We start from the raw sequence: 24,103 nt of genomic DNA, 5'->3' as shown, positions 1-24,103 counted from the left end.
GTTTTCTAGTTCTCAGGAAGTACTTGCAGGCACCATGCACCTGGCAGGAGGGGAGTGTCCTGAAATCCTGGAGCTGAGGTGGCCTCGCAGGCACCTGGCCTGGGCACTTGTGCAGAAGCCCTGGCCTTGATTGGTGCTTGGTGTGAGCTGCTAGCGTGGTCCCACAGGCCATCGGCTAGTCCTGCCTGTGCCTCTCCTCCAGCCAGGCCTCGGAGGCCTCTGGACTGCCCACATCCTAGCAAATGTCCCCTCCAGTCTAGAGCCAGGCTCTGCCTCTCACCTCCTCCCTCCAGGACTTCTGCGCTTAGGAGAGGGACTTCTACCCCACAGCATCAGTCTTCAGGTCCACGGGCTTACGTCGATGCTGAATCCGGGCAAGTTGGCTCTGATGGCTTTGAATATCCAGGGCTCTTGGGGGATCTCCACTTGCATTGTGGACAATACCTGGCCAGTGCTGCACACCACTGGCTGGCCTTGTCCCCTTTGGTCCCCCGTCCACAGGTGAAGGAAGAAGCTGCCCAAGACAACAGGGACTAAGCGAGTCTATTTTTAACTCTTGCTCTCCGCCTGGCTCCCAGGGGTCAGGACCCTTGGCTCTGGCGAGAAGGTCTGGATACAGTTTCAGGCTTCACCTTCTGGTCCTATTTCCCAGGTAACCCAAGCAGAACAAGACAGCCCCGTGGTCAAGGTGCTGAGCTCTGGGGCAAGTCAGGAAAAAAGCCTGACAGGAGAGCAGGCCTCCTCCAGGGTGGGCTTGGCCTCCTTTGTCCACCCTGTGCCCTCCCTTCGGCTCCCGCCCCTACTCCCTTCCAGGTACCCAACTGCCATGACTCACTGAGTGAGAACTGACTCCTAGCTGCCCCTCCAGCTGGTTTTCAGATTGCCCATCCTTCTCGCCAGAGCTGCTGGTAGATCTGAACCGCATACCTTTGGGTTGGCAGCACTTCTTAGCACCAAGCCATCAGGGTTCCCTTGACTCTAGACAAGACTTTCTATTCCAAGAATTTCACACTAGACTGTGAATGGCTGCTAGAAAGAGCCCATTTCCCAAGAGCTGGGCTTGGGAGGGAGCTCTGTGGGGTAGAGTCTAGGGAGTGCCGCTCATGTCAAGGCCAATCCTCTTTGGAGGTTTGAATCCACCAGCTGCTCTGAGGAGAAAGATGGGCGAGCTCCTCTAGTGTGATTTGTAGCTTCAGAAAACAGTGGCCAGGTCAGCTGGGAGTTGGTTCTGACCCGACAACAACAAACCTTTTGTGAGGAATTTGCAGGCTGTGGGGAGGCCCTGAAGTACCAGTGAACCCACTACACTGTGTATCCCCACTACATGATATGTCACTGATTCCAATTCCAGCAACTCTCCCCTGAGCTGCTGAGGCTGTAAATCTTAACAAGAGCAGCTGCACGTCTTTCAGTGAAGGACTGATTTTCAGTTAATGTATCATACCAATTTAACCTACTTTGCCAGGTGGGAGGACTGGGTGGGGGGAGGGAAGATGCACCTTGATTTGACTCAGTTCCCTTCTGTCCAGAATGACAGGCAGGGCTGCCCCCAGCCCCCAGGCCCCCTTCTTGCCATTTGTCAGCAGGACCCTCCTCCTCGAGGTGGTCAGACAGGTTTTTGGGGACCTGAGAATCCCGGGGAGTCGTGGCAATGTTCTCATCACACAGGAATGTCTGTGGGGATAGCTAGGAAGTGCAAGTGTGACCACCGCAGTCGGGAGAGATGGCCCGCACTGTCCACACCATATGAGGGGAATGAAGGTCCGGGCAGGACATTTTTATTGTGTCTTCTCACCTATGAAAGGGGAGCAGTGTCCCTGGGCTTGTAGGGGAGTGGATGGTTGACCCATAGACATCACACGGGGCTGGCCATCCAGGCACCCAGGTAAATGGCTTGTGTTGTGGTGTCAGGCTCTGTCCCTGCCCCACCCCAGGCCCTGGCAGGCAGTAGAGGCCCAGGAGGCACCTCACAGAGACTGGCAGTGGCCAGGCACCCAGGTCTCTGACGAGGTGGTTTCCTGACAGCACGGGCAGCCCTGCCCCCTGGCCTCACGTGCAGGCTGGTGGCACGTGCCATCCCAAAGCTTGTCTGGTGTGCCAGGGTGTTTAATATTTACCAAGGCCGCCCAGCGTGGGTCAGCTGCCTCCAGAGGCCACTCTCAGCCGGCTGTGGTGACTCCCCTGGCCAGACACGCAGCCCGATTTCACCATCTCCAGTGTGCACGTGTGTCACCATCCCCAGCCCAGCCGGCCCTCTGAGTGGCTGCCACACCCACTTTGTTGGGCCGGGAGCCTTGGGCACAGAGCTGGGACAGGTGCCACCAGGTGCAGCGAGAGGGCTCCCCGGGGGCGGCGGGTGGGGAGGGCTCGAGCCTGGAGTGCACACCCACCCTGTGGGCCTCGGGGAGCCAGCGGCTGAGTTCCTGCCGCATCACCCACCTGCCTGTCTGCACCCCTGCAGCAGCCTGTCAGGAACCCCACTCTCCCCAGGCTGCAGCCCCTCCCCTCCCTGCAGTGGGAGATGGCAACTCTGTGGAGGGCCCGGTCCAAGAGGTGGGTGAGTGCGGCCTTGGGAGGGGAAGGGGGAACAGCCTTTGTGGGGCTTGGGGAGGTGGTGGTGGCTGTCATGTGATCGGTACTGTCTGCGTGACAGCCACAGCTAGAGGTGCAGATTGCATGCTGAGGTTGACCTGGTGTGTGCTGACGGCTCTGTGTGCCCAGCCTGGGCTCCAAAGCCACCTTCCCTGTCCCCTCCTTAGAGTCACGTGGCTGCCCCTCTGCCATGTCCCCACTGCCTTTGCCCTTGCACTTGGCACTATCTCACGGATGATGCTCTCTTCCTTAGACAACTTAACTGTGTATTTAGCATTTTCTCTGTGCCTCACTAAGGGGTGCTAGTGTCATCCTGGACTAAGTGCTGAGCTGCTAACACAAAGGTTGTTGGTTCAAGCCCACCGGCCACTTTGTGAGTGAACGATAAGTCTGTTCTCGTTAAGATTCACCGCCGTAGCACCACGGGCTGTTCTACCCTGTCCTGTAGGGCGGCTGTGACACAGAATTGACTGGATGGCAGGCTCACGGCTCTGAGCCTTTTACACTTTATCCTTCCATTCATTTCATCCTCCCAGCAGCGCTACACCCTCTCTCACTCCCATTTTACAGATGAGGAAACTGAGGCATAGAAAGGTAACTTAGCTGAGGTCACACGGTTTCTAAGTGGTGGAGCCTGATCCAGATCCTGGCGTCTGGCTCAGAGCCGGTGCTGTGACCACACTGGACTGGATAGTATCTGCTTGTGTTGTGACCACACTGGACAGTATCTCAGCTGGCATCTCTGGCATCTCACCTCACAAGTGCAGGGGCTGTGTGTTTGGGCCACTGCTCTATCTCCAGACCCTAGAATGGGAATTGGTATCCACAGGTACTTAGTAAGTACTTGTTGAATGGATGAATGTCTCAACACAACTCCATGGGACCTTATCCCCCCTTTAACAGAAGAGACTGAGGCTCAGGGAGATGAGTGCCTATGATTTCTGAGGCTGGGATTTGAACTTGGGAAGCTGATCTAGAACTTGTGTTGTAAACCAGGTTGGTGAAATGTGGGTGGAGTGCTCGCTCAGGGCAGGGATATGGGTCTCATTGTCTGGACCTAGCTCTCCAAATTCCAACCACCTCCAAGGCTTTGCCAGGGAATCTGTATTGCAGCCTTTTATTTGTATTTGCCTGTGAGCCATGTTAGGGGACCACTGGTCAGGGCTCGGTGCCCATAAGCAGGGGTGGCCAAGGTAAATCTTCCCCCAGGAGTCCACAGCTGTGGAATACAGCATCTGCTCATGTGGTGTTAGCCTAAAAATTGGTGGTTTTTTGGGGTTTTTGTTTTAGCCATTACACTTAGTCTTCTCTGGTCTCTAGACACCTTAACAGCAGACACATGGTCTTGCAAATCAGCAACAGCTGTGGGACTAGGATAAGAGAAAGAGTGTTTCTCACACTGAGCAGCAAGACTTAAGGCGAGCAAGGCTTGGGGCTACAAGACCCAGATGAGAGCAAGACCCTGGTGGCGGAGAGACTGTGGCATTGCTCTGGTGAAACTGTGGCAAAGGGTGACCTGAGACTTCTTGCATTTGTCCTGGCCACGGTTAAGTCTGACTGTTCTTGCCAGACGTTTGAAGGAGCAGCTGACTTATAACTGCTCTGAGTCAAATCTTGCTGGATGATTTAGATTTGACTACAGAACTGAAACCAGATCCTGGACTTAACTGAGGAATTATGCCTTGAAGCCATCGGGCTAAAGCCTGCACTTGTATTGTGAGATATTCTTTGCTTCCCCCCAACTCACTTCCCTAATGAACTACATTGTTGGTACCATAACTGTGAGCCTGTGAGTCAGCAACAACTGAAACAACCTTTTGCTGCTCTGAGGCTTTACAGGTACCGTGGGGCTGGGCTACAGGCTCTTTATTTGCTTTCTGCCCTGGGGAACTGAGGGACTGCGCTATTCTTACGGTGTCTGGCCCTTTCAGAGAGATGCTCATGGCCCTGTGGCCCCAAGTCCCATTTAATTCTCTTTAGACAGCCAGCTCTCCTGAACATGCTGCCAGCTGCCTGTCCGATCTTCCGGGGACTGAGATAGGGTGCAAGCTGTTGGTCCTGCCCTTGGGGGCTGGTAAAGGAATTGGAGCAGGGTTTTGCTTCCCTTCTGCCTGCCTCTTCCTGTGAGCTGTGTTCCCCTGAGGGTAGGTCAAGGCCATGGCACTTGTCAAGGTGCAGCAAGCTCTGAAGGGTTCCCAGAGTAGAGTTCTAGTTGCAAGAGGACATTTTCTTGTTGAAGCTGAAATGATGAATTTCTAAGACAACCCTAAAAGGCAGAGGGACCCAGCCATCGCTCTTGGGAGATAGGAGATCTTAGAGTTGTCCAAACCACACTCCCGGCTCCATGTGACGTAAGCAAAAAAGAATCAATTGACTTAAGTAGTGGAAGAGCCTGTCTTCAGGGTGGTTCAGATCAGTGAGGACCGACCACCTCACGGACAAATGGACTTCATCTAGCCCCACCTCTCTGCTGGCTAGCTCCTCTCTGTGTTGACTTGATTCTCTCCTCATGGCCACTGGGCATTCCATGCGTGCGTCCCCTGACTTCAGCGATGCCAGGGGACGGAACTTTCCCCCTGCGAATTCGGGATCCATCTCCTGGCAGCCTCAGGGCTGTGAAAGTGGACTGTGGTGACTAACACAGGCCTGGGAGTGGATGTAGCTCAGGAGCTGTGTATGTGGGTGTCTGTGTGGGGTGACTCGTCGGGCCAGCTCCCCCCTTCCCCTGAAAGCACACAAATGGAGAGCAGGGTGAGGAAGCTGCTCTGAAGGGTCTCTAAGGCACTGTTGACAGAGGAGAGGGCCGGCACAGCCAATAGATGCCTACTCCCCAGTCAACCCAGCTACAGTCGGGCCTTCTGTTACTTTACCTGCAAAAACCCACCCTGACCAGGAAGCGTTGGCATTTGGTCTGCTTAGTTGTAGTCCTCCCCGTGAATTGATTTCTGACATCAGATGTTCCCCCCCGCCCCATTTTTCAGATGCAGTAACTGAAGCCAGAGGGTCTCAGCAGCTCTCGAGTCTACAGGGCTTGGTGGGACGGGAGGGTCACAGCTTGAGGCTCTGTCTTGTTTCCAAAGTGCCTGGCCCTGGGGTTGGCCGTGTCCAGACTCTCTCCTCTGACCTCTGACTTCTCCACCCCCCTCCCTCCCCACAGGAAAGCCATCAACAGGAACTCAGTGAGGTCACGGATGCCGCCCAAGCCCTCCAGGATGTACGGCACGCTGCGGAAGGGCTCCGTGTGCCTGGACCCCAAGCCCCAGCAGGTGAAGAAGATCTTCGAAGCCTTGAAGAGGGGCCTCACGTAAGGATGGCTGTTGCTTTTCTGTTCAGCCTTTGCCTTGCCAGCCAGCTGAGTCTCGTGGGGCTCTTGTCTGTAAGAGGAGACTCCTGGCTGTTGGTGGCATTACAAGCATTTCCTAGTGTGGTCAGGTGACACAGAAGTGATGGGCAGGAGGTAAGAGGGACACAGGGTCTCAGCTGTCACAGCAGAAGGACAATTTCTCTCCTAATTCACCCTTATTTTTAAACACACCCTTATTTATAAATGGGACAGCTGGTTGCCCCAGAGGAATCAGAGTTGATGAACGATTTAAATAATCTTAGAACAAAGTAAAGAACTTTGGTGGCACAGTGCTTAAAGTACCCATCAGCTGACAGGTGGAGATTTGAACCCAGTGGCTGCTCTCTGAGAGGAAGATGAGGCAGTCTCCCTCCCTAAGATTTCCAGCCTCAGAAACCCCGTGCGGCAGTGCTGCTCTGTCGTGTAGGGTCACAGTGGGTTTGAATTGACTTGTCAGCAGTGCGTTTGAGTTTTACTTGGTTTTAGGACAAAATGGTTTTTAAAGTCTGTCTTCTTCCTTAGTAATAAATATATACTCCAGCACGAAACAGAGAAAAGATGCCCGGTTACATCCAGTCTTCCTGGTCAAGTGGGGTTTTCACTGGAATTGTACATTTGTCCAAAATGTGAGGGTTTGGGGTATGAAATGCCCAGCCCTTTACTGACTCTGAATTTTGAACCAAGTGACAGATCTGAAGGCAGCCTGGGTCGAGGCAGGCAAGGAGAGGGCAGCTTTTCTCTGCTTCTCTCCAAAGACTCGGCTCCCCCTTTCCCTGGGGGTACAGTCTGACTGGACTCCTTTCCTCCCATTTGCAAGGCAAAGGGGAGCAGCTGAGACACTTCTCAGTGCTCAGACAAGCCAGCCCCACCCCCACCCCGCCAGACAGCAGGGGGTAAGGGCTGAGGCCTGCCTGGAAGTGCCTCGTCCAGGGAGCAGCCGGGCAAGCGTGGACAGAGGTGAATCTGCTGCTGTGAATGTGCTGTGGGCTTCTGGACCAGATGCCCCCAACTCTTGCTTCTTTTATCTCTTTGCTAGTTTGCTGGCCAGTCCCTGGCCCAGTCTGTCATCTCTCCCCAGACCTCTTCAATGAGAGTAGCATTGACTAGACCCTAAATCAACTCCAGGGTCCACACTGACCCCTCTCCTGCCCCACCTAAATCTGATTAAATGTTGCCTCTCTTTCCCCTCCTCCTTCACCAAGGCCTCTCCTTCAGACCCAGAAGTGCCTCTCTCCCCCTCCCACAGCACTCCCTGCCCAGTGCATGGCAGGGTGGGCGCTGGATGTGAGAAGGTGGGTGATGTCGCCTGCCAGCTTCTGGGGTCCTTCATACCCAAGACTTGTCTGGGGTGGAGAGGACATTCCTCTTCTCTGGAAGCGTGTAGTCCCGAAGGAGCAGTGTTCTGGAAAACGCTGACCCTCCGTATTTGGTGGGTGGTTCAGCAGGCCTGTGCTGGGACAGGATGGACCACAGGTCTAGACTCTGGTTCCGGTTCAAGTCTCTGGCTCCCCCACAATCCCACGGCTTCCTCTGTGCTTTCCAGAATGGGTTTCCCAGACCTCTGTGGTACTCGGCCCCCCGGGCTTCCAGCCAGCAGACCCATCTGTCCTGGTCGGCCAGGTTCACAGGCTGTCCTCCCCACGGGCCAGGGCCCGGCCTGGGAGGGGGTGCACATGGCAGTGAAACCTGGAGCTTCCAAGGCTGCTGCCTGCTTCCTGCTTCCAGCTTCTTTTCCCTTGCCCTCCTGCTGGGCCCGGGGACCAATGGCATCACTAAAAAAGTGCAGACGTAGGGGACACTGTCAGAGGGATAAACACCTAAGTGATGTGACAGAATTGTGCAATATTTCAGCAGAAATGTATTCTTTTTTAATTAAAAAATCTCTATCATGAACTATAACAACAAAACCATTTCTTTTGAACCCAGCTCATGAAGATCAATATCCCCACAAGCCTATTTTGCTTTCTGAACCTTCTAATGACTCTAGCCATGAGGTGGGGGCAGAGGTCCGTGGGGTGGGCGGGGCAGAGGTCCGTGGGGTGGGCGGGGCAGAGGTCCGTGGGGTGGGCGGGGCAGAGGTCCGTGGGGTGGGCGGGGCAGAGGTCCGTGGGGTGGGCGGGGCAGAGGTCCGTGGGGTGGACGGGGCAGAGGTCCATGGGTGGGGGCAGAGGTCCGTGGGGTGGCGGACAAAGGTTGATGAGGTGGGAGCAGAGGTCCATGGGGGTGTGGGTAAGGTCCAAGAGATGGGGACAGAGGTCCATGGGGTGGGGCCAGAGGTCCGTCAGGTGGGAGCAGAGGAGGCCCATGGGGAGGGGGGAGGGAAACGGTGAGTTACCAAACTGGATGACACGGACTCTGTGATGCCACCACTGAGAACCTGGAGTCAGATTACTTTCCACCTTGGAAGGTCAGTTTGCCCATCTCTACAATGGGTACAGCAGTGTCTGTTTGTTGGCTGCTGTAGCTGTTGTCCTGTTGTCGTCTGTTTGTCGTGCTGGCCACACAGTACACAGCGTGAAGGAGCTGGGGCTGGTCCAGGTGCTGAGGATGGGTCTGTGCTGTAACTGCCCTCCATGGCCAGCCGAGGCTGCCCACGCTCGGGAGCTCTGCCCTGCTGGCCAGCTTCTGCTCCGCTCACCGGAAGGCCCCTTCTCTTCTCCTCGCAGGGAATATCTGTGCATCCAGCAGGCAGAGCTGGATTACCTGTCCGGACGCCACAAGGACACTCGGAGGAACTCCAGGCTGGTGAGACTCCCCCCTGTCCTGTCCTGTCCCCTCACAGCCAGCAGCCAGGGGTCAGAGAAGACCCCTCTCTCACTACCAGCACGGGGGTGTGAACTCCAGTCTCGAATCCCAAGGCTGAGAATGGATTTCTGGGTCTTGTGATGACTTAAGCTAACTTGAACCTGAGCCTGGCCTGCAGGCTAGTGGGAACTTCCTCCCTCTGCCTCTCACTCTCCAATGAGACCCTCTCTCTTTCTTTAGCTCTGGAAGCACTCGAAGGCCTGAAGGTCTAGTGTGTGCATATTTGGTGCCCCTGTTTTCTAGACCCTGGCCAGCCTGGGCAGCCTACAGTTGGGCAGCTCACATGGTATGAGGAAGGAGAGTCAAGGATAAAATCTGAGCATGTCGCAGTGACCCTGACCCCATCCCTAATCAAGCCTGCTGTCCCCCTGGAGCTCAACTGCTCTGTGATTTTCTTGGGGCCCAAAGAAAATCTGAGCCCAAAGCTTGGCTGCTCTGAGTTCTTCCTGCCTCCTTAGCAGAGGATGTGTTGCTGCTGTCAGTGCCATTGCGTCAGTCCTGCTCCCAGCAACCTGATGAACAAACCCTGCTCGCCCCGTCCCTTCCTCACACACCCGAGCCCACGGCTGGTCACTGGCTCAGTCTGTCCTGTTAGGGCCTTTCTTTGTCGCTGACCCTCCATTTTAGTGTCATAATGTTCTTCTCCCTCCTCACATAACACGATAAAACCCCAAATCCCCTAGAACAAAAGCAAAAGAACAGGATGTCACTTAAAGGTGGATCTTAGATAAACTGCACTTTTTATGTTGTAAGGAGGGACCGGTCCTTCGAGAGGGACATCATACTTGGGAGGGTGGAGGGACAGTGCAAGAGGGGAAGGCCCTCTATGAAGTGGATTGATTCACGGACTGGGGTAATCGGCATGGGAGTATTGGAGACAGTGCGATTGGCACAGGACAGAGCAGAATTTAGGGCTGTTGTACATGGGGTCGCTATGAGTCGCAAGTGACTCAACAGCACATAACAACAACACAACATTATTATTATTATTATTATTATTATTATTAATTGTAATGAAAATGTACAGAGACTTTGGATTTCCATTCATTCATTCATTCTTTTCTCCCTGCCCACCCCGCCCCTCCAATTCATTCTTCTCTTTGAAAAGTAAAATTCTTTCATTGTTATATAATCCCTCCACCCAAGTCCACTTCACTATGCAGCCTTCGTTCTGGACTCCTGTCATGACAATAATACCTAATCATGTATCCCTTTTAAACAATTTTCTCTCTCTCATCTGTTTCAATGTAGTCTATATAATTTATCCCGTCTTTCTCAGTCTCCCCCCACCCCAATGTCAGTACCGTTTTTCAACAGTGGCACCATGCAGTATTTGTCCTTTTGTGCTGAGATATTTCACTCAGCATAATGTCCTCCAGGGTCACCCATTTTGAATAATATTGCATGAGTTCCTTGGTTTTCAATGCAGTGTAGTATTCCATTGTGTGAATATACCACAGCTGCTCTATCCATTCGTTTGTTGATGGGCACTTGGGTTGTTTCCAACTCTTTGGTACTGTAAACAAAGCCGCGGTAAACATGGGTGTGCATCACTTTTTCTTTTTTAATGAGACGGATTGCCACGTCTTTCATAATGATGAGCTCAAACAGCACAAGGCCGGCAGACGGCACAGGATCCGGCTGTGTTTTACCTGAGTCTCTGGACGGTGACACAGCAGCGATGCCCCAGGTGATATTTGGGACATGTTGTTGTGTGCTGCCAATCGGAGCCAGCACAGCACTGACCCTCCAGCGGGTTTTCAGAGGCAGGAAATCACACAGGAGGAGACCACCCATCTTTCTCCCATGGAGCAGCTGCTGGATTTGCACCACGTGTCTTTGGGATTGCAGCTCAGCTTCTTAACCAGCAGGCTACCAGGGCTCCCTGTTTGGGACATAGTTACACTGAGAACTTGGTTACTAACTGGGTGGTTACTTATCCTCCGACCTCCAGCTGCGAGGTACTTTGGTTCCAGTCCTGGGAACTCCCCGCCTCCTTTCTCCCCACCACTGCTTCCTTGTGCAAACCCCACCGCTCCTTAATGGGATTAGACTCCAGAAACAAAAGCCAAGCCTGGTGACTGTTTGTGGAACCCTCCACCTGGGGGCTGCTTGATTGAGAGGTGATCAACGCCCCACCACAGAATCACCCAGCCACCTGTGGGCCTGGGCCCCAGGGCAGGGGAGCTGAGGGTGGGGAGGATAGGGAGGTGTACCAGCTCCAGAGAAGTAAGGCTGGGGGGCCCCTCAGCCACGCCTCACCCTGGGTGGGCGGCAGAGTTCCAGAGGCAGATGGAGGAAGGAGGTGAAGCCAAAGTCAGGAGACCCCGCCCTGGTTCCCAGCCCCACCTCTTGCCACAGTGGGTGGGAAACTTCCCTGTGCCCACTCCACGCTCATGGCTGGATTAGAATCCTCGGCCTCAGAGCTCCTCCTCCACGGTTCTGGATGTGGCCTGCGCCCATTTCATGGATTGGCACACTGGGGGCACACAGAAGGTGACACCTGGGTAGGGCGGGTCTCACCTCCCTGGCCACTGCTGTCTCTGGTTTAGAAGAAAGTTGGTTTCTGAGAAGGTGCTGTGTGTCTGAGACCCTTTCTATTTCTTTATGTTAAATTTCATTTGATGGAAAACACAGCTTTACAGAAATGCATGCATGAGAAAACATAGACATATACACAAATGAATAACAGAGAAAATGCATACACACTTTTAAATGGAAACACACTTGAGGACATTCAGCCCTTTCTCTTTCCATTTTCACCGAGCCCTGGCCCAGTCTTCTTTATCCCACCCCCTCTAACCCTTCAGGACTATCTGGTGTTTTTTCTCTGTGTTTTCCCCTGTCACATAATCATGCAAACACAAGTATAATTGCATGTAGTACATGTAATCCAGTAGTGAACATAGAGTACAGGAGGGGATCAGCAGTTGTCTACGAAGATGAAATCCCAGTTTACACATTCTCCCACTCCTTCCTTTCTTGTGGAAAACCCTCCCAGGAGCCTATCTGTTGACTTGGATCCAGGGGTTGAATAGCTACCGCTTGATTTGTAAATGAAAGGATCCCGGGCTGGTTAACTCCACCAAGCGTTAGAATTGAGTTGATGGCATCTGGGTTTGTTGTGTGTTTTCTTTTTAAATAAAGTTTTATTGGCACACAACCAGGTCCATTTGTTTACATATATCATCTATGGCTGCTTTCACTCTGGAAGGCAGAACGGAGTCGTTGGGGCAGAGGGAGCATGATCTGCAAAGCCTAAAGCCCCTCAAAGAACACGCTCGCTGGTCCCTGGCAATCCATTCTTTTCACTGGCTGGACCCTGGCCTGGACAGACCAGTCCAATCGGGATTTTACACTTCCTAAGGCTGGAGCTCTTGGAGTGGTGCCAGCTGCCTCTCCAGTCCCCCATCTGACCTCTCAGGTTCTTCTGGTGTTTGCTGAAGTCTCCCCTAAATTTCTAAACAACCAGATCACAATCACCCCCATTTGTTGAGTATTTTACTGTCCCGTTCACGCCTCTGAGACCTAAGGAGTGGGTGCCACGGTGATCCCATCTGAGAAGTCCACTAACTTGCCAAAGGCCACACCGCTGGCAAGTAGCCACGCCAGGCTACTTACGTCCACGTGCTCACTCCTTCCTCGCTGGCCTGGACCACGGCCTGATGTCTCCAGGCCTCAGAGGATGGTGGGGCTACCGGCTGGGGTTTGGTCTCTGCAGGCCTCGTAGGAGTGTCAGTGCCTCCCCTCCTCCCCTCTGGAGTGAGTGGAGAGAGCAGAGGAAGAGTGGAAGCGGGAAAGGCAGTGTACTGTGGGGGCCGGTTGAGGCACTTCGGGGCTCAGACTGGGGTGAAGGACTGAGCAGGTGGTGGGCTCCCCAGGGTTACGCTGGTCCGTTCTTTGGTGTAGACTGAAAGACATTTACTCTGCCTCCTCTTCTTCCTGCAGGCTTTTTATTACGACCTGGACAAGGTGAGTGAAAGCGCCCGTGCCTGCACGTGGTAAGTGAGGCGGGCTTGTCTGGGGTCCCCTCTATACCGTCATCCCCCTGCCCGGCTGCCCACTAGGAAGAACATGTGGTTCTCATCCCCACTTTATGGATGGTAACACCAAGGCTCAGTGATGAGTCTTCCTCTGGGTTGGTGAGGAGCTCATGTGGACCCCGCATCCAGCACCAAGAGGAGGGCAGTGTGGGCTGGTGGGGGGCTCAGGGCACTCTCAAGGCCACTTCTCTTTCTTCCGGAGAAGCAAACCCGCTCTGTGGAGAGGTACATCCGGAAGATGGAGTTTCACATCAGCAAGGTCAGTGGGACTGGGGCAGAACCCCCAGACTCCTGGGTTGTGGGAGCCTCCTTTCCTCCTCTCGGGACAGATGGAGAAAGCTGGGGAGTGGAAGTGGGGGAGGCAGTGGCAATTGTGGGAGATTCTAGGCCTCGGGCCCGCTGAAGGACTGCCAAACTCAGGCCTGGTGTAAAGGACTGAGAGGGTGACTGGGACCTCCAGGGTCACGCGGGTCCTTTATCTGATTTCAGTGAAAAGACTTGGGTGTGGCAATCTTAGTCTGGGAAGTCAAGTCCAGCCATCCTCTTGAACAGATGGCAAAGTAGAGGTCTAGAGAGGGACAAAGAGTCATGAAGCAAAACCCTTGAGCTTTCTGGTCACACCCTTGCTGTGCCCCCACAGAGCAGAGTGGGCAGGATTTTGGAAGCCCCCCTTCCTGTTATAGCAGAGTAGATACTAGCGTTCAGGCCTCAGAGTCCGCCCCTACTCAGGCCTGGTGCAGACATGACTCTGCCCTGAGGGTCCACGTCTGGTGAGGGAGGAGGGCAGTGGTGCATGCCCATGCCGGTGCCTGCAGGTGGACGAGCTATACGAGGGCTACTGCATCCAGTGCCGCCTGCGAGACGGCGCCTCCAACATGCGCCAGGCCTTCTCTCGGTGCCCACCCAGCCGCGCCTCCCGAGAGAGCCTGCAGGAGCTGGGCCGCAGCCTGCACGAGTGCACGGAGGTGGGGGACTTGGGGGGTGGTGAGGCAAGGGTGCCAGGGGTGGGAGGTGCCCGTGGGGCCAGGCTAGAGGACAACAGCAGGTGGGGGTGTCAGGCTGGGGGGGGGCAAAGGGATGGGGATATCAGACTGGCAGGATGTGGGGACAGGGGTGGGGGATGGCAGGCTGGGGGGACATGGTGCCAGGCTGAGGGGACATGGTGCCAGGGTTGGTGGTGCCAGGCTGCGGGGACATGGTGCCGGGGATGCGGATGCCCAGCTGGGGGGTGCAGGGCCAGGGTGGGGGTGCCAGGCTTGGGAACGCAGGGCTGAGTGTTGTGCTGGGAATGGGAGGGGAAGAGGGGAATGAGGGGTACCTGAGCCACGGATGGGGCCTTGCAGGACATGTGGCTCCTCGAGGGGGCCCTGGAGGTTCACCTGGGCGAGTTCCTCATCAGGATGAAAGGTGAGGGTGAGGATGCTTGGGCTTGGCTAATTCGGGTGGATGTTGGGCCTTCTTGAGGGCCCCAGCTTCTGCTTGGGGGGAAGGCAGGCAGAATCCCAGGGCCTAGGACCCCCCCCCCTTGGCTCGACCCAGAAGTGAGGTCCCCTCCTGTCCCTCAGATAGATGTCTTATCTCATCCTGAAGCTGACCCCCCACTCTGGGAGGGTTCCCCAGTTAGGACTATGATCTGAGAGAGGTGCAGCGTGACGGGGGATGATGCGAGAGGGTGACGTGCCATCTTTGTGCTCCAGGCTTGGTGGGTTACGCGAGGCTCTGTCCTGGAGACCAGTATGAGGTATGGCCACCATCAGGTCTGTCCCTGGGCCTCGTTGGGCTTCTAGTGGGGAACCGGGGTCTCCGCCTGGCTGGTCCGAGGGCTGGGGGCTTGAGGGGTCCCCACGCGGGGTGCCCACATGCCCCTTCTCGGGCCTCGTGCAGGTGCTCATGCGTCTGGGCCGCCAGCGCTGGAAGCTCCGAGGCCGGATCGAGTCGGATGACAGCCAGACTTGGGACGAGGAGGAGAAGGTGTTCGTCCCCGCGCTGCACGAGAACTTCGAGATCAAGGTGTGCGCATGCGCCCACAGGCCCCTGCGGTTGGGGTGCCGAGGGGTGTGGGAGGGGGCTCCTGGGCCCTCAGCTCCGACGCCCCAACCCTTCCAGGTGACAGAGCTGCGGGGCCTGAGCTCGCTGGCTGTGGGCACGGTGACGTGTGACATCGCCGACTTCTTCACCACCCGGCCCCAGGTCATCGTCGTGGACATCACCGAGCTGGGCACCATCAAGCTGCAGCTGGAGGTGTCGTGGAAGTGAGTGGAGGTGCCTCACCCAGAACCAGTCCTAACGGTCAGCGCAGGGGTCTCCTCCCATGGATCTGGGGAGGGGTGTTTCACCGGTATTGGACCCCCGACCCCTGCTCCGTGGCCGAGTTCATGGTGGGCCTGCTCCTGCCCCAGCCCCACACTCCTCTCTGCACCCACATCTCCGAGCTTGAATTCTGTCCCTCTTGGGTGTCTGCTGAAGGGGGGACTGGGCAAGGACCATTTCCGGTGGCCTTGGAGCCTCATGTCCACTGGGAGCTGCTTAGTGAGGCTGGTTGGCCCTGCCTCTCCCTGACACAGGCTACCCAGAGCCCAAGGCTCCATGGGGGTGCATGCTCGCAGGGCAGTCCCTGTCCTGGAAAGGGGGTACGCTTGCTCTGCACATTTCAAGGAATCTGCTGCTTTCCAATGCCAGTTTGGGCAGGAGAGTGCCTGTCCCAGTGAAAACGTGTTGTTCTGAGGGAATTCCCTTTCCCTGTTGTCCGCTAAGGAGCTCTGGTGGTGCAGTGGTTCGAACACTCAGCTCCTCTGCAGAGTCAATGGTTCGAACCTTCCCGCTGCTCCGTGGCAGTTGGCCTCTGCAGATGACTTAGAACTCTCCGGTGCGGTCCTCTGTGCTGTGGAGTCCTGAGTCACCCTTCACTGGCTTTGGCTGGGTTTTCATTCCACATCGGCCTGGGGCAGGTGCAGCTCCAGGGGGCTATGAAGCTGTTCTGTTCAAACCCTGTGACCTGCCCACCAGGGCCTCTCCTTTCTGGTCTGTGGGGGCATCCAAACCTGGGGTCCCCACAGCCATGTGTTAGGCCACCCTCTCAGCTTCCCATCGCCTCACCTCCCACCTCTGTGGGCTGACGGGAAGGTGGGCGAGACACATGTAGGGTGCAGGGGAACCCCTCCCACACAGTGTGCCCGATACCCACTGTCCCTGTGAGAGGGAGGCTGCACAAGGGACTGTGGCCACGTCCATGCTGCCCCTGGGTGTTGATGAGTCGGTCTGTCTCTGCCCTTCTCTCCAGCCCGTTTGATGCTGACAGCTGCCTGATGTCACCCAGCCCCTCGGGCAGGCTGTCTGTCGGGGGCAGGAAGGGCTCCTTGTACAACTGGACACCTCCAAGCACACCCAGCTTCAGGGAGAGGTACTACCTGGTGAGTGGCCCGCTCCCCGGGGCATAGCCGGGCCTGCAGTGTCAGGGGGACATTCCCAGGGTTCAGCAAGGATGTGCAGAGGGCCGAGGCTGAGCCGCTGCACCCCAGGGTGCAGGAGCCCAGGTTCCACCTTGCTCTTTTGGGGCCTCTGCCAGGGTTTTCCTCAGCTGTCCATGTGGTTCCCTGAGCGGGAACCTGGGCCTGGCCTGGCCAGCTCTCTCAGACACCTGATTGGACTGGGCTGTCTGGTGGGTCTGTGGCCAAGAACACGATGCTGAAGCCACACAGCTAAATTCACACTTTGCCTCTCACACCTGCTGCATGACCCTGAGCAAGTGACCCGGCCTCTCTGGACATCGGTGTCCACAGTGGAGAATTGAGAATGCAGTGTGTGTCTGTGGGACTAGTGAGCTAATAAACAGGGAGATGGCCTGGGAAAGAGGCAGTCCTGGGTGGACGCCGACTGTCACCATTGGTCAGGTTGTTGAGGGAAGGGGCACAGCGGAGAGTTGAGGTTCCAGGCAGTCTGCTGACGGCCCAGTGCTGGAGCCTCTCTGGAGTGAACAGGACCACCACCTGGGGGCGCAGTGGGGTTAAATGCGGGCAGGTGAACACCAACTGCTGCTTCTCTGATAAGGGACTCGCGGGGAGTGTACCATCCATCCTTCATTCATCTGTTCACTTCACTCATTCAGAATGACGTGCCAGGCTTTGCCCTTGGCCCTGTGAGGTCCATGCCCTCAGGGAGCTGACATTGGGCACAGCCAGGGACTGACATCAAGGACACCTAGTGAAACAGGCAGGGGTGAGGGGCACTGCTGGAGGAAGTAGGGGGCTGCCAATTCAAATAGAGGCCGGAAGTGGGTTCTCAGATAGGACCTGGAGAAAGAGGACATGGGGAGGTGAGGGGTAGCGCAGAGGCCCTGGGAGGCTGAGCATCAGTCCCAAGGGGCAGGTGCAGGAAGGAGCCTCAGAGGCCAGAGAGGAGGGAGTCCATGGTGACGGTGGGGACCAGGCAGAGCCCTCCAGGGCAGCTTGGTGGGCCTCAGCCACCCAGAGCACGTGAGTGTGTAGAGTGGGCATCTGGGTGGAAGGAAGCCCCTCGAGGGCTCCCTGAGTGGCCAGCAGGGTGGCTCTGTGTGTCCCCTGTCAGTCTGTCCTGCAGCAGCCACCACAGCAGGCCTTGGTGTTGGGCAGCCCGAGGGCCACCTCCATTCTCAGCTACCTGTCCGACAATGACCTTCGGGGGCCCAGCCTGCACAGCCGGAGCCAGGAGCTGCCTGAGATGGACTCCTTCAGCTCTGAGGACCCCCGGGATACTGAGACCAGCACGTCGGCGTCTACCTCAGATGTGGGATTCCTGCCCTTGGCACTAGGCCCTAATACCTGCATTGAGGAGGAGGCCCGAGAGGAACCCCCTCCTCTGGGCCTTCTGCCAGAGGTGGCCCAGCTGGCAGGAGGCTCCTCTGTGGAGCGGCCTGGCTGGAGGGACCTGGGCGTGGAGAGTCCCAGCATGCCACGGGGCTCCCCGTTGTACAGCTGTGAGATCCTGGGCCCCCGGGAAGACCTGGATGAAGGCGAGACCGAGGATGAGATGGACACTCCTGGCCTGGCCCTGGAGCAGCCGCTGCAGGAGGTGCTGGGCTTACTGAGATCTGCGGCCCCCACCCAGCCCCAGCTCCGGGAGCTGGAGTACCAGGTCCTTGGCTTCAGGGACAGGCTGAAGGTAGGGCCACCCATGCCGGGCAGCGCCTGCTTGGCTGATGCATGGTGACTGGGAGAGGGCTCTGGGCCAGCCAGTCCAGGTGACACCCTGGTCGCACCCCGTAGGACCGTGCTTGGCTTTGGTTTCCTCACTGATTAGTGGAGCGACAGTGGCCCTTCTCGGGCTGGGAGGATCACACACTCAAGTGAATGTCAGTTTTAAGAGGAGAACGGGGAACAGAGAGGATGGCTAGTTCCCCGTCCATCCAGAAGCTGGCCCCAGGGCACACCTCCCCACTCCGGACAATGGAACAGCTTAACTTGTCCACGTGAGGCGGTCCCTACAGCCAGCCTGCCTCACCCCACCCACGTTTGCCTTTAACAAGGCCATGGCATCACCAGTCCCCGCTAAGGGGAGGTTAGGGGCAAGTGGCTCTCAGAGGCCTCTCTGGGCAGCTTACTCCAATTTTCTGTTTATGCAAATGTATATGAAATAAAATGCATAACACCAGCACCTACTTACACATCAGTTGATTTCTGACACCATTCTCTTCCATCTAGGACACACACTGGCACAAAGAGAGTTCCAAGGCCCCTAACAGCCACCCGCAAACGTTCATTCTGTCTGCTCAGCACCCTTCCACAGCATTAGCACCCACGTAGCACAGGAGAAAGGAAACAAGGTGCCCCATCATGGCCCTGCACGTCTAGTGAAGCCCACTGTGCACCGCTGCCTCAGGTTTGGGGAAAAACAAGCTTGAAGAAACAATGCCAGCTTTTTTTAAAAAAAATGTAGAACAATTTAACTGCTAGCACCAAACTTCTGTCACACATGTGTTTAGAAAGATCACACTTGTTTTTCCAAGAGATCTTAAAACAGTTCCATTAATGGGTCAGTTCAACTCAGCACACTGTCACCAAGTAGGACAGACTCACAGCTGACCCGCCAGTGGGTTTCCAGAGGCTGGAAACTGCACATCTTTCGCTGGTGGATTCTAATGCCCGCCTAGGTTTGGGCTGGCAGTGAAACTCCTTAACTACCAGTCCATCAGATTTTAAACGCCTTTAAGGAACTTTTATTTTTTGGTAAACTAAGCCACACTTCCTGCTATCAAGTTGATTCCGACCGACAGTGATCCCACAAGCAAGAAAGGAAATTTCTGAGAGTCCTTCTCAGGCTGTGATGTCCTGTGGAGCATTTGATGATATTTGAACCACCAGCCTTCCTATCTTCATAGCTGAATGCCTAACCACTACACTCCCAGGGCTCTTTAAAAATGATGACGGGCCACGGTTTGATTTTTTTAAAGAATAGTTACAGACATACACATTATCTGTTTGTATTTGTATATGTGTGTATATGTAATCTGTGTACCTCTGTATAATCTGTGTAACCTGTGTATATGTGAGTACATTTGTGTATGTATCTATATATGTTACACATACTTACATGTTTTGCTATCAAGAAATGAAACCTTTACCTCTATTCTTAGTGCAGACACACCTTGACGAGACTGTGAGTTTTCTTCTGGCCCACCACAGTAAAGCAAGTGCAACAATAAGGGGAGTTCCATGAATTTTGGGGTTTGCTAGTGCATGTAACAGGCTTATGCGTGTTGTGAGAATGGCCACAGTATGACATGGGACACACCATGTGCACGTGCTGTGGGGAAGACTCACTCCACTCGGGGGTACGAGACGTTCAATGTGTGAAGCACCCAGTTTGCTCAGCACAATAAAAGGCAGCCCACCTGTGCTCCCTCTCCTCAGGGCTTCCCTCTGGCCCCACCTGTAGGATGAAGGCATGGCACGCAGGGTGTGATCAGCTCAGAGTGAACCTCTGGTGTTCTGTGTGGGATGAAGCCTGGATGGGGGCGGGGGGGAAGAGGGAGAGAGACAGAGAGAGAGAGAGACAGACAGAGAGAGAGAGAGTGTGTGTGTGTGTTTGTGTGTGTGTGTGAGAGCCAGCTCTGCACTTGAGCCATGGGCCATGGATCGGGTAGGGTGGGGTGGGAGGATGAAGCCTGGATGGTGTGTGTGTGTGTGTGTTTGTGTGTGTGTGTGAGAACCAGCTCTGCACTTGAGCCATGGGCCATGGATCGGGTAGGGTGGGGTGGGAGGATGAAGCCTGGATGGTGTGTGTGTGTGTGTGTGTGCGTGCGCGCGCGTGTGTGTGTGAACCAGCCCTGCACTTGAGCCATGGACCGTGGCCAGGAGGACCCAAGCCCCCAGTGGGGGTTTTCGAAGTGTTGAGGCCGAGGACAGGACGGCAGTGGGGGGCTCTGATGACCAGTGGGAGCGGTGCATCAAGCCCTGCTCTCGGGGTGCCTCTTTCTGCTCTTGGGGCTGCATCAGAGTCTCCTTGCTGGTCCCTGAGTGCCAAGATGCAGCCTCTGCTTCCTGCTCGTTTGTCCCCGCCCTGTCTGTGCTACGTCACCCACTGAGTGGACAAGGCAGCAGGTCTTGCCCTGGCCTTGTTCTTTCTGCTCTGACATATGGGCTGTGTTGTCAGTCTTCATGACCACTAACCCCTGACAGCACTGTGCCCACGTGGTAGCCAGCAGCTGGGCCAGCACAGTAGCTGTCCCCACTCCACCTGTCCGCTCAGTCCTGCCACCTTCCCTGTCCCATGAGTGACCATGAGACTCTTCTGGTCCATTTCCTGTCTCAGCCATGGGGCTCCTGGCCCCACCATCACTGCCCCTGGCCCCTGAGAGCAGAGGCTGGAGGCAAGCCAGGGCAGCTGACAAGACACTACTGTCCATAGGTCAGCGTGTGGACAGTGTGGTGATTGGGGCCCATGCGGGGCAGGAACAAGAGCCCCAGAGCATGTCTGGGTGAGCATGCCGCCACCCTCAGGGCCCCCCGCTCTGCCCACAGCCCCACAGCGCCCGCCCGGAGCACACCTCGGCCGAGAGCCTGATGCAGTGCATCCTGGAGAGCTTCGCCTTCCTCCACGCCGACGTCGCCCCGGACGAGCTGGCCCTGTTCGGGGGCTCCCAGGGTCCCCGGTGAGTGCTCCCTCCCGCAGGGTCAGTGGCCTGGGGCCCCTGCTCCTCATCCCCGAGAATGCACTTTCTGTCAGCCTCCTAGCTCATTTCTCCCATGTCCCCCACCTTTTCCCTGCTGGGTGACCACTGAGTGAACATGGCCGCAGGCCACTGCTGGACACTCCCACTGACTACACGGCACCTGCTCGCAAACCTCTGAGCTTGCGAGTCCTGCCCCCACTTTCCAGATGAGAACACTGAGGCTCAGGGAGGCAGGCTTGACCAAGTCACAGGGCTGGAATTGGTGTAAACTTCTGACTCCGACCCAGACACGCTGGGAAGATGGGGCCCCATCCTGGGCCACAGAAGCCCCACTCCTGGGGTTTCTTTCTCTTCATATTCTCCTCGGTTTCTCCCCGGGACCCAGGCCTCCCTGACCCAGAGCTCTGGAGAAGCAGGGATTCTGATGGAAATGGTCATTCTGTCCTTCTCAACCCAACTCAGAAAGGCCAGGACCCCACCTCCGCCACCATTGCTGCGGGCGTCGTCCAGGGGTCTCACCACCGGTGCCCCAGAACTGGACGTGCTGCTGACGGCCCATCTCCAAGTGTGCAAATCTCTGCTGCAGGTAGCTGAGGGCGGGTCTGGGCATGGAATGATCTGGAAGGAGCCAAGGGTGGAGGAACCTAGGGGGTTTCTTTGAGTGAGGTGCTAGCCAGGGTCGAGGTGAGTCATCATGTGGCGCTGCTACTGCCCAAGCCCGGGGCCAAGGCTGTGGCGGAGCCCATTTCAGCTGCAGATGACACTAACCCCAGCCACGTAGGCTCAGCCAAAAGGAATACCCATGGACTACCGTGACTGACAGATTCCAAGGTGGGCTTCAGGCCCAGCTGGATCCAGGGACTTATACGCCACCACTCTGGTCTCTCCCTCTCAGCTCTGCTGTCCTTAGTGAGTTGGCATTCTTTTCAGGGAGGGCAGCGCCCACTGATGGCAAGGGCGGTCCCTGGTGGCTCCCACCCATCTCCTGCCGGTCCAGCCACCTCTGTGAATGGGGTCAGGTGGCTTTGTGTGGAAGCCCTGGTTCTCTCGATGCAGGAGCCCCTGCAGGATGGAGTGTGGCGATTGTCCAACACCTGTGTGGGCTCAGCCTCCAGTCAAAGAGTGGGGAGCAGGGTCCTCAGATGAAAGGGAGCCCCCAGCGGGACAGGAGCGAGTAGACCGGAAGCAGGGGCAATGACATCTGAGGGTGTGCTCCACGCTGACCCACGGTGGGCCTCTTTGCAGAAACTGGCCACCCCTAACTTGTCCAGGATGCTCGAGGAATGCCTCCTGGAGGAAGCGGTGCAGCAAAAGCAAGTCCTGGAAACCATCTCTGGGCTCGACTTTGAGAAGGTCAGGAAGGCGGTGTCCATCGATGAAAGTAAGGAGCTGCCCTCCTCGGGGTGGCGTACGTGAGTGAGTGGCGTATGACGGGCACGGCGTGACCGCGGCTGGCCTCCCTGGGACCCCACAGCCAGAGCTCAGGAGCTGGGACAGCGGCTGCACGGGGACTTCACTCACACGTGGTGGGAGGGACGGGGCGGCTGGGCAGCACCGACTGAGCTCTCGGAGCCTCAGCTTACCCATCTGCAGAATGGAAGGCCACCGGATAGGGGTCAATGGTGTAACCCCAGAACACAGGGCCCAACATTTCAGTTGTACATCCCCCTCCCAGGAGTCCTCTGGCACATGCCCCCGCCCCCTGGTCTCCCAGGAGGAAGCCCAGGCTGTGTGTCCTGGACACTGGTGGCACGGAGTTGTCACCTGGATGGGAGGTGGTGGCCCCCAAAGGTGCAGAGCTGAATCTGCTCAGGATGCGCCCAGGGGCCTTCCCAGCCCAGGACCCCATGGCAGGGTCTTCCTGCCCACCCTCAGCACTGCCTCTGCCCACAGTTCTCCCACTGGCTTCCCGGAGGAAGGGGTGTCTGAAGCTGTGGAGGGGCTGCACGGGGCCCGGCGGGGTCCTGTCGTGCCCCGCGACAGCGCTGCTGAACCAGCTCAAGACGACATTCGTGCACAGGGTCCGAGGGAAGTACCCAGGCCAGCTGGAGATAGGTGAGTGTCCCCTGCCACCTGGGGTGCGGGCTGAAGGGGTCAGAGGCCGCATCCTCATGTGGTGTCCTCATGCCCTCCCCTCTCATGGGCGGGCAGCGTGGCCACTGGGGGTGCCCGTGAAGCTGCAGACAAACACAAGCAGAGGAAGGGACCACCTTCCTGGGACGGGGTTCATGGCTCCCCCAGGACTTGCTGGGGGGCAACTGGCAAGGCTGGCACGGGGGTGGCCGAGTGCCGGTGGGCCTCCCCCAGACAGCGGGGCTGGGGCTCCTCCCTGCTGAAGGGCACGGTGGCAGTGCCCGGGCTGTGGCTCTTAAACTCTCACAGCGGCTTGTCACCACACGGGGCCCTGGTGGCACAGCGGTGAAGCACTCAGTTACTCACTGAAAAGTTGGTGGTTTGAACCCACCGGCTGCTCAGAGGGAGGAAGATGCAGCCGATCACGTCTGTGATCACAGCCTTGGACCTGCCCTCCTTCCCCCCCACCCCTGGCATTTCTGCTCAGTCCCACGGGTCATGGGGTCGCTGTGAGTCAGAATCCACTCGCTGGCAGTGGGTCTGGTTTTGTGGGCATTCCCAGGCCCCATCTCTAAGGGGTCCAGGTTCCGGGGCACGGGACGGTCACATTCAAGGTCTTGGGTCTCCTGCTCGGCTCTCTTGCGTTGCTTTCTGACACTGTAGGCCTTGGCCCAGCCGAGGAGCTCCATGGCGCCAGGGTGGGCCTCTGTGGGGGTACCCTACCTCAGGCACCCCCTCCTGCTCTCCCTAGTGTGCCGCAGACTCCTGGAGCAGGTGCTCAGCTGTGGGGGGCTGCTCCCCACATCTGGGCCCCCCGAGGAGCAGACCGTCACCTGGTTCCAGTTCCACAACTACCTCCAGAGGCAGGGCGTTTCTGACCTGGAGAAGCACTTCGCCCAGCTGACCAAGGAAGGTAGGGCTGGGGCAGGCAGGCGGCCCCCCTGCTGCTGGGGGAGCTGCAGGCCGAGTCAGACTGTCCTCGGGCCCCTGCAGCTGTTCTTTGCAAACTCAGGTCACACCTTGTTGCACATTCAGCCTCTGGTGAAGTCAAGCTCCCAAGGGAGGGGGTGGCTGGAGCAGGACACAGGGGTCCCCTCTGCA

General features: G+C 56.7%; 1 protein-coding gene across 1 annotated transcript in view; it reads left to right on the top strand.

Annotated features, from left to right (window-relative positions):
* FAM65C (family with sequence similarity 65, member C) overlaps positions 1 to 24,103 on the top strand; it is a 30,866-nt gene that overhangs the window by 2,418 nt on the left and 4,345 nt on the right. The window contains exons 2-17 of the mRNA XM_006881635.1: positions 5,750 to 5,896; positions 8,602 to 8,680; positions 12,689 to 12,712; positions 12,989 to 13,042; positions 13,599 to 13,748; positions 14,127 to 14,190; positions 14,481 to 14,524; positions 14,668 to 14,793; positions 14,890 to 15,035; positions 16,064 to 16,193; positions 17,347 to 17,919; positions 20,778 to 20,908; positions 21,392 to 21,515; positions 22,175 to 22,310; positions 22,823 to 22,984; positions 23,754 to 23,915. Of these exons, the coding sequence (XP_006881697.1) occupies positions 5,750 to 5,896; positions 8,602 to 8,680; positions 12,689 to 12,712; positions 12,989 to 13,042; positions 13,599 to 13,748; positions 14,127 to 14,190; positions 14,481 to 14,524; positions 14,668 to 14,793; positions 14,890 to 15,035; positions 16,064 to 16,193; positions 17,347 to 17,919; positions 20,778 to 20,908; positions 21,392 to 21,515; positions 22,175 to 22,310; positions 22,823 to 22,984; positions 23,754 to 23,915 (2,252 nt within the window). The remainder of the gene's footprint in view (positions 1 to 5,749; positions 5,897 to 8,601; positions 8,681 to 12,688; positions 12,713 to 12,988; positions 13,043 to 13,598; positions 13,749 to 14,126; positions 14,191 to 14,480; positions 14,525 to 14,667; positions 14,794 to 14,889; positions 15,036 to 16,063; positions 16,194 to 17,346; positions 17,920 to 20,777; positions 20,909 to 21,391; positions 21,516 to 22,174; positions 22,311 to 22,822; positions 22,985 to 23,753; positions 23,916 to 24,103) is intronic.

Source organism: Elephantulus edwardii, unplaced genomic scaffold (assembly GCF_000299155.1).
Source record: "Elephantulus edwardii isolate Elephantulus edwardi_28Jun2011 unplaced genomic scaffold, EleEdw1.0 scaffold00015, whole genome shotgun sequence".
Taxonomy (NCBI): Eukaryota; Metazoa; Chordata; class Mammalia; order Macroscelidea; family Macroscelididae; genus Elephantulus; species Elephantulus edwardii.
The sequence above is the reverse complement of the archived record's forward strand: the minus strand, read 5'-3'. Positions and strand labels throughout refer to the sequence as shown.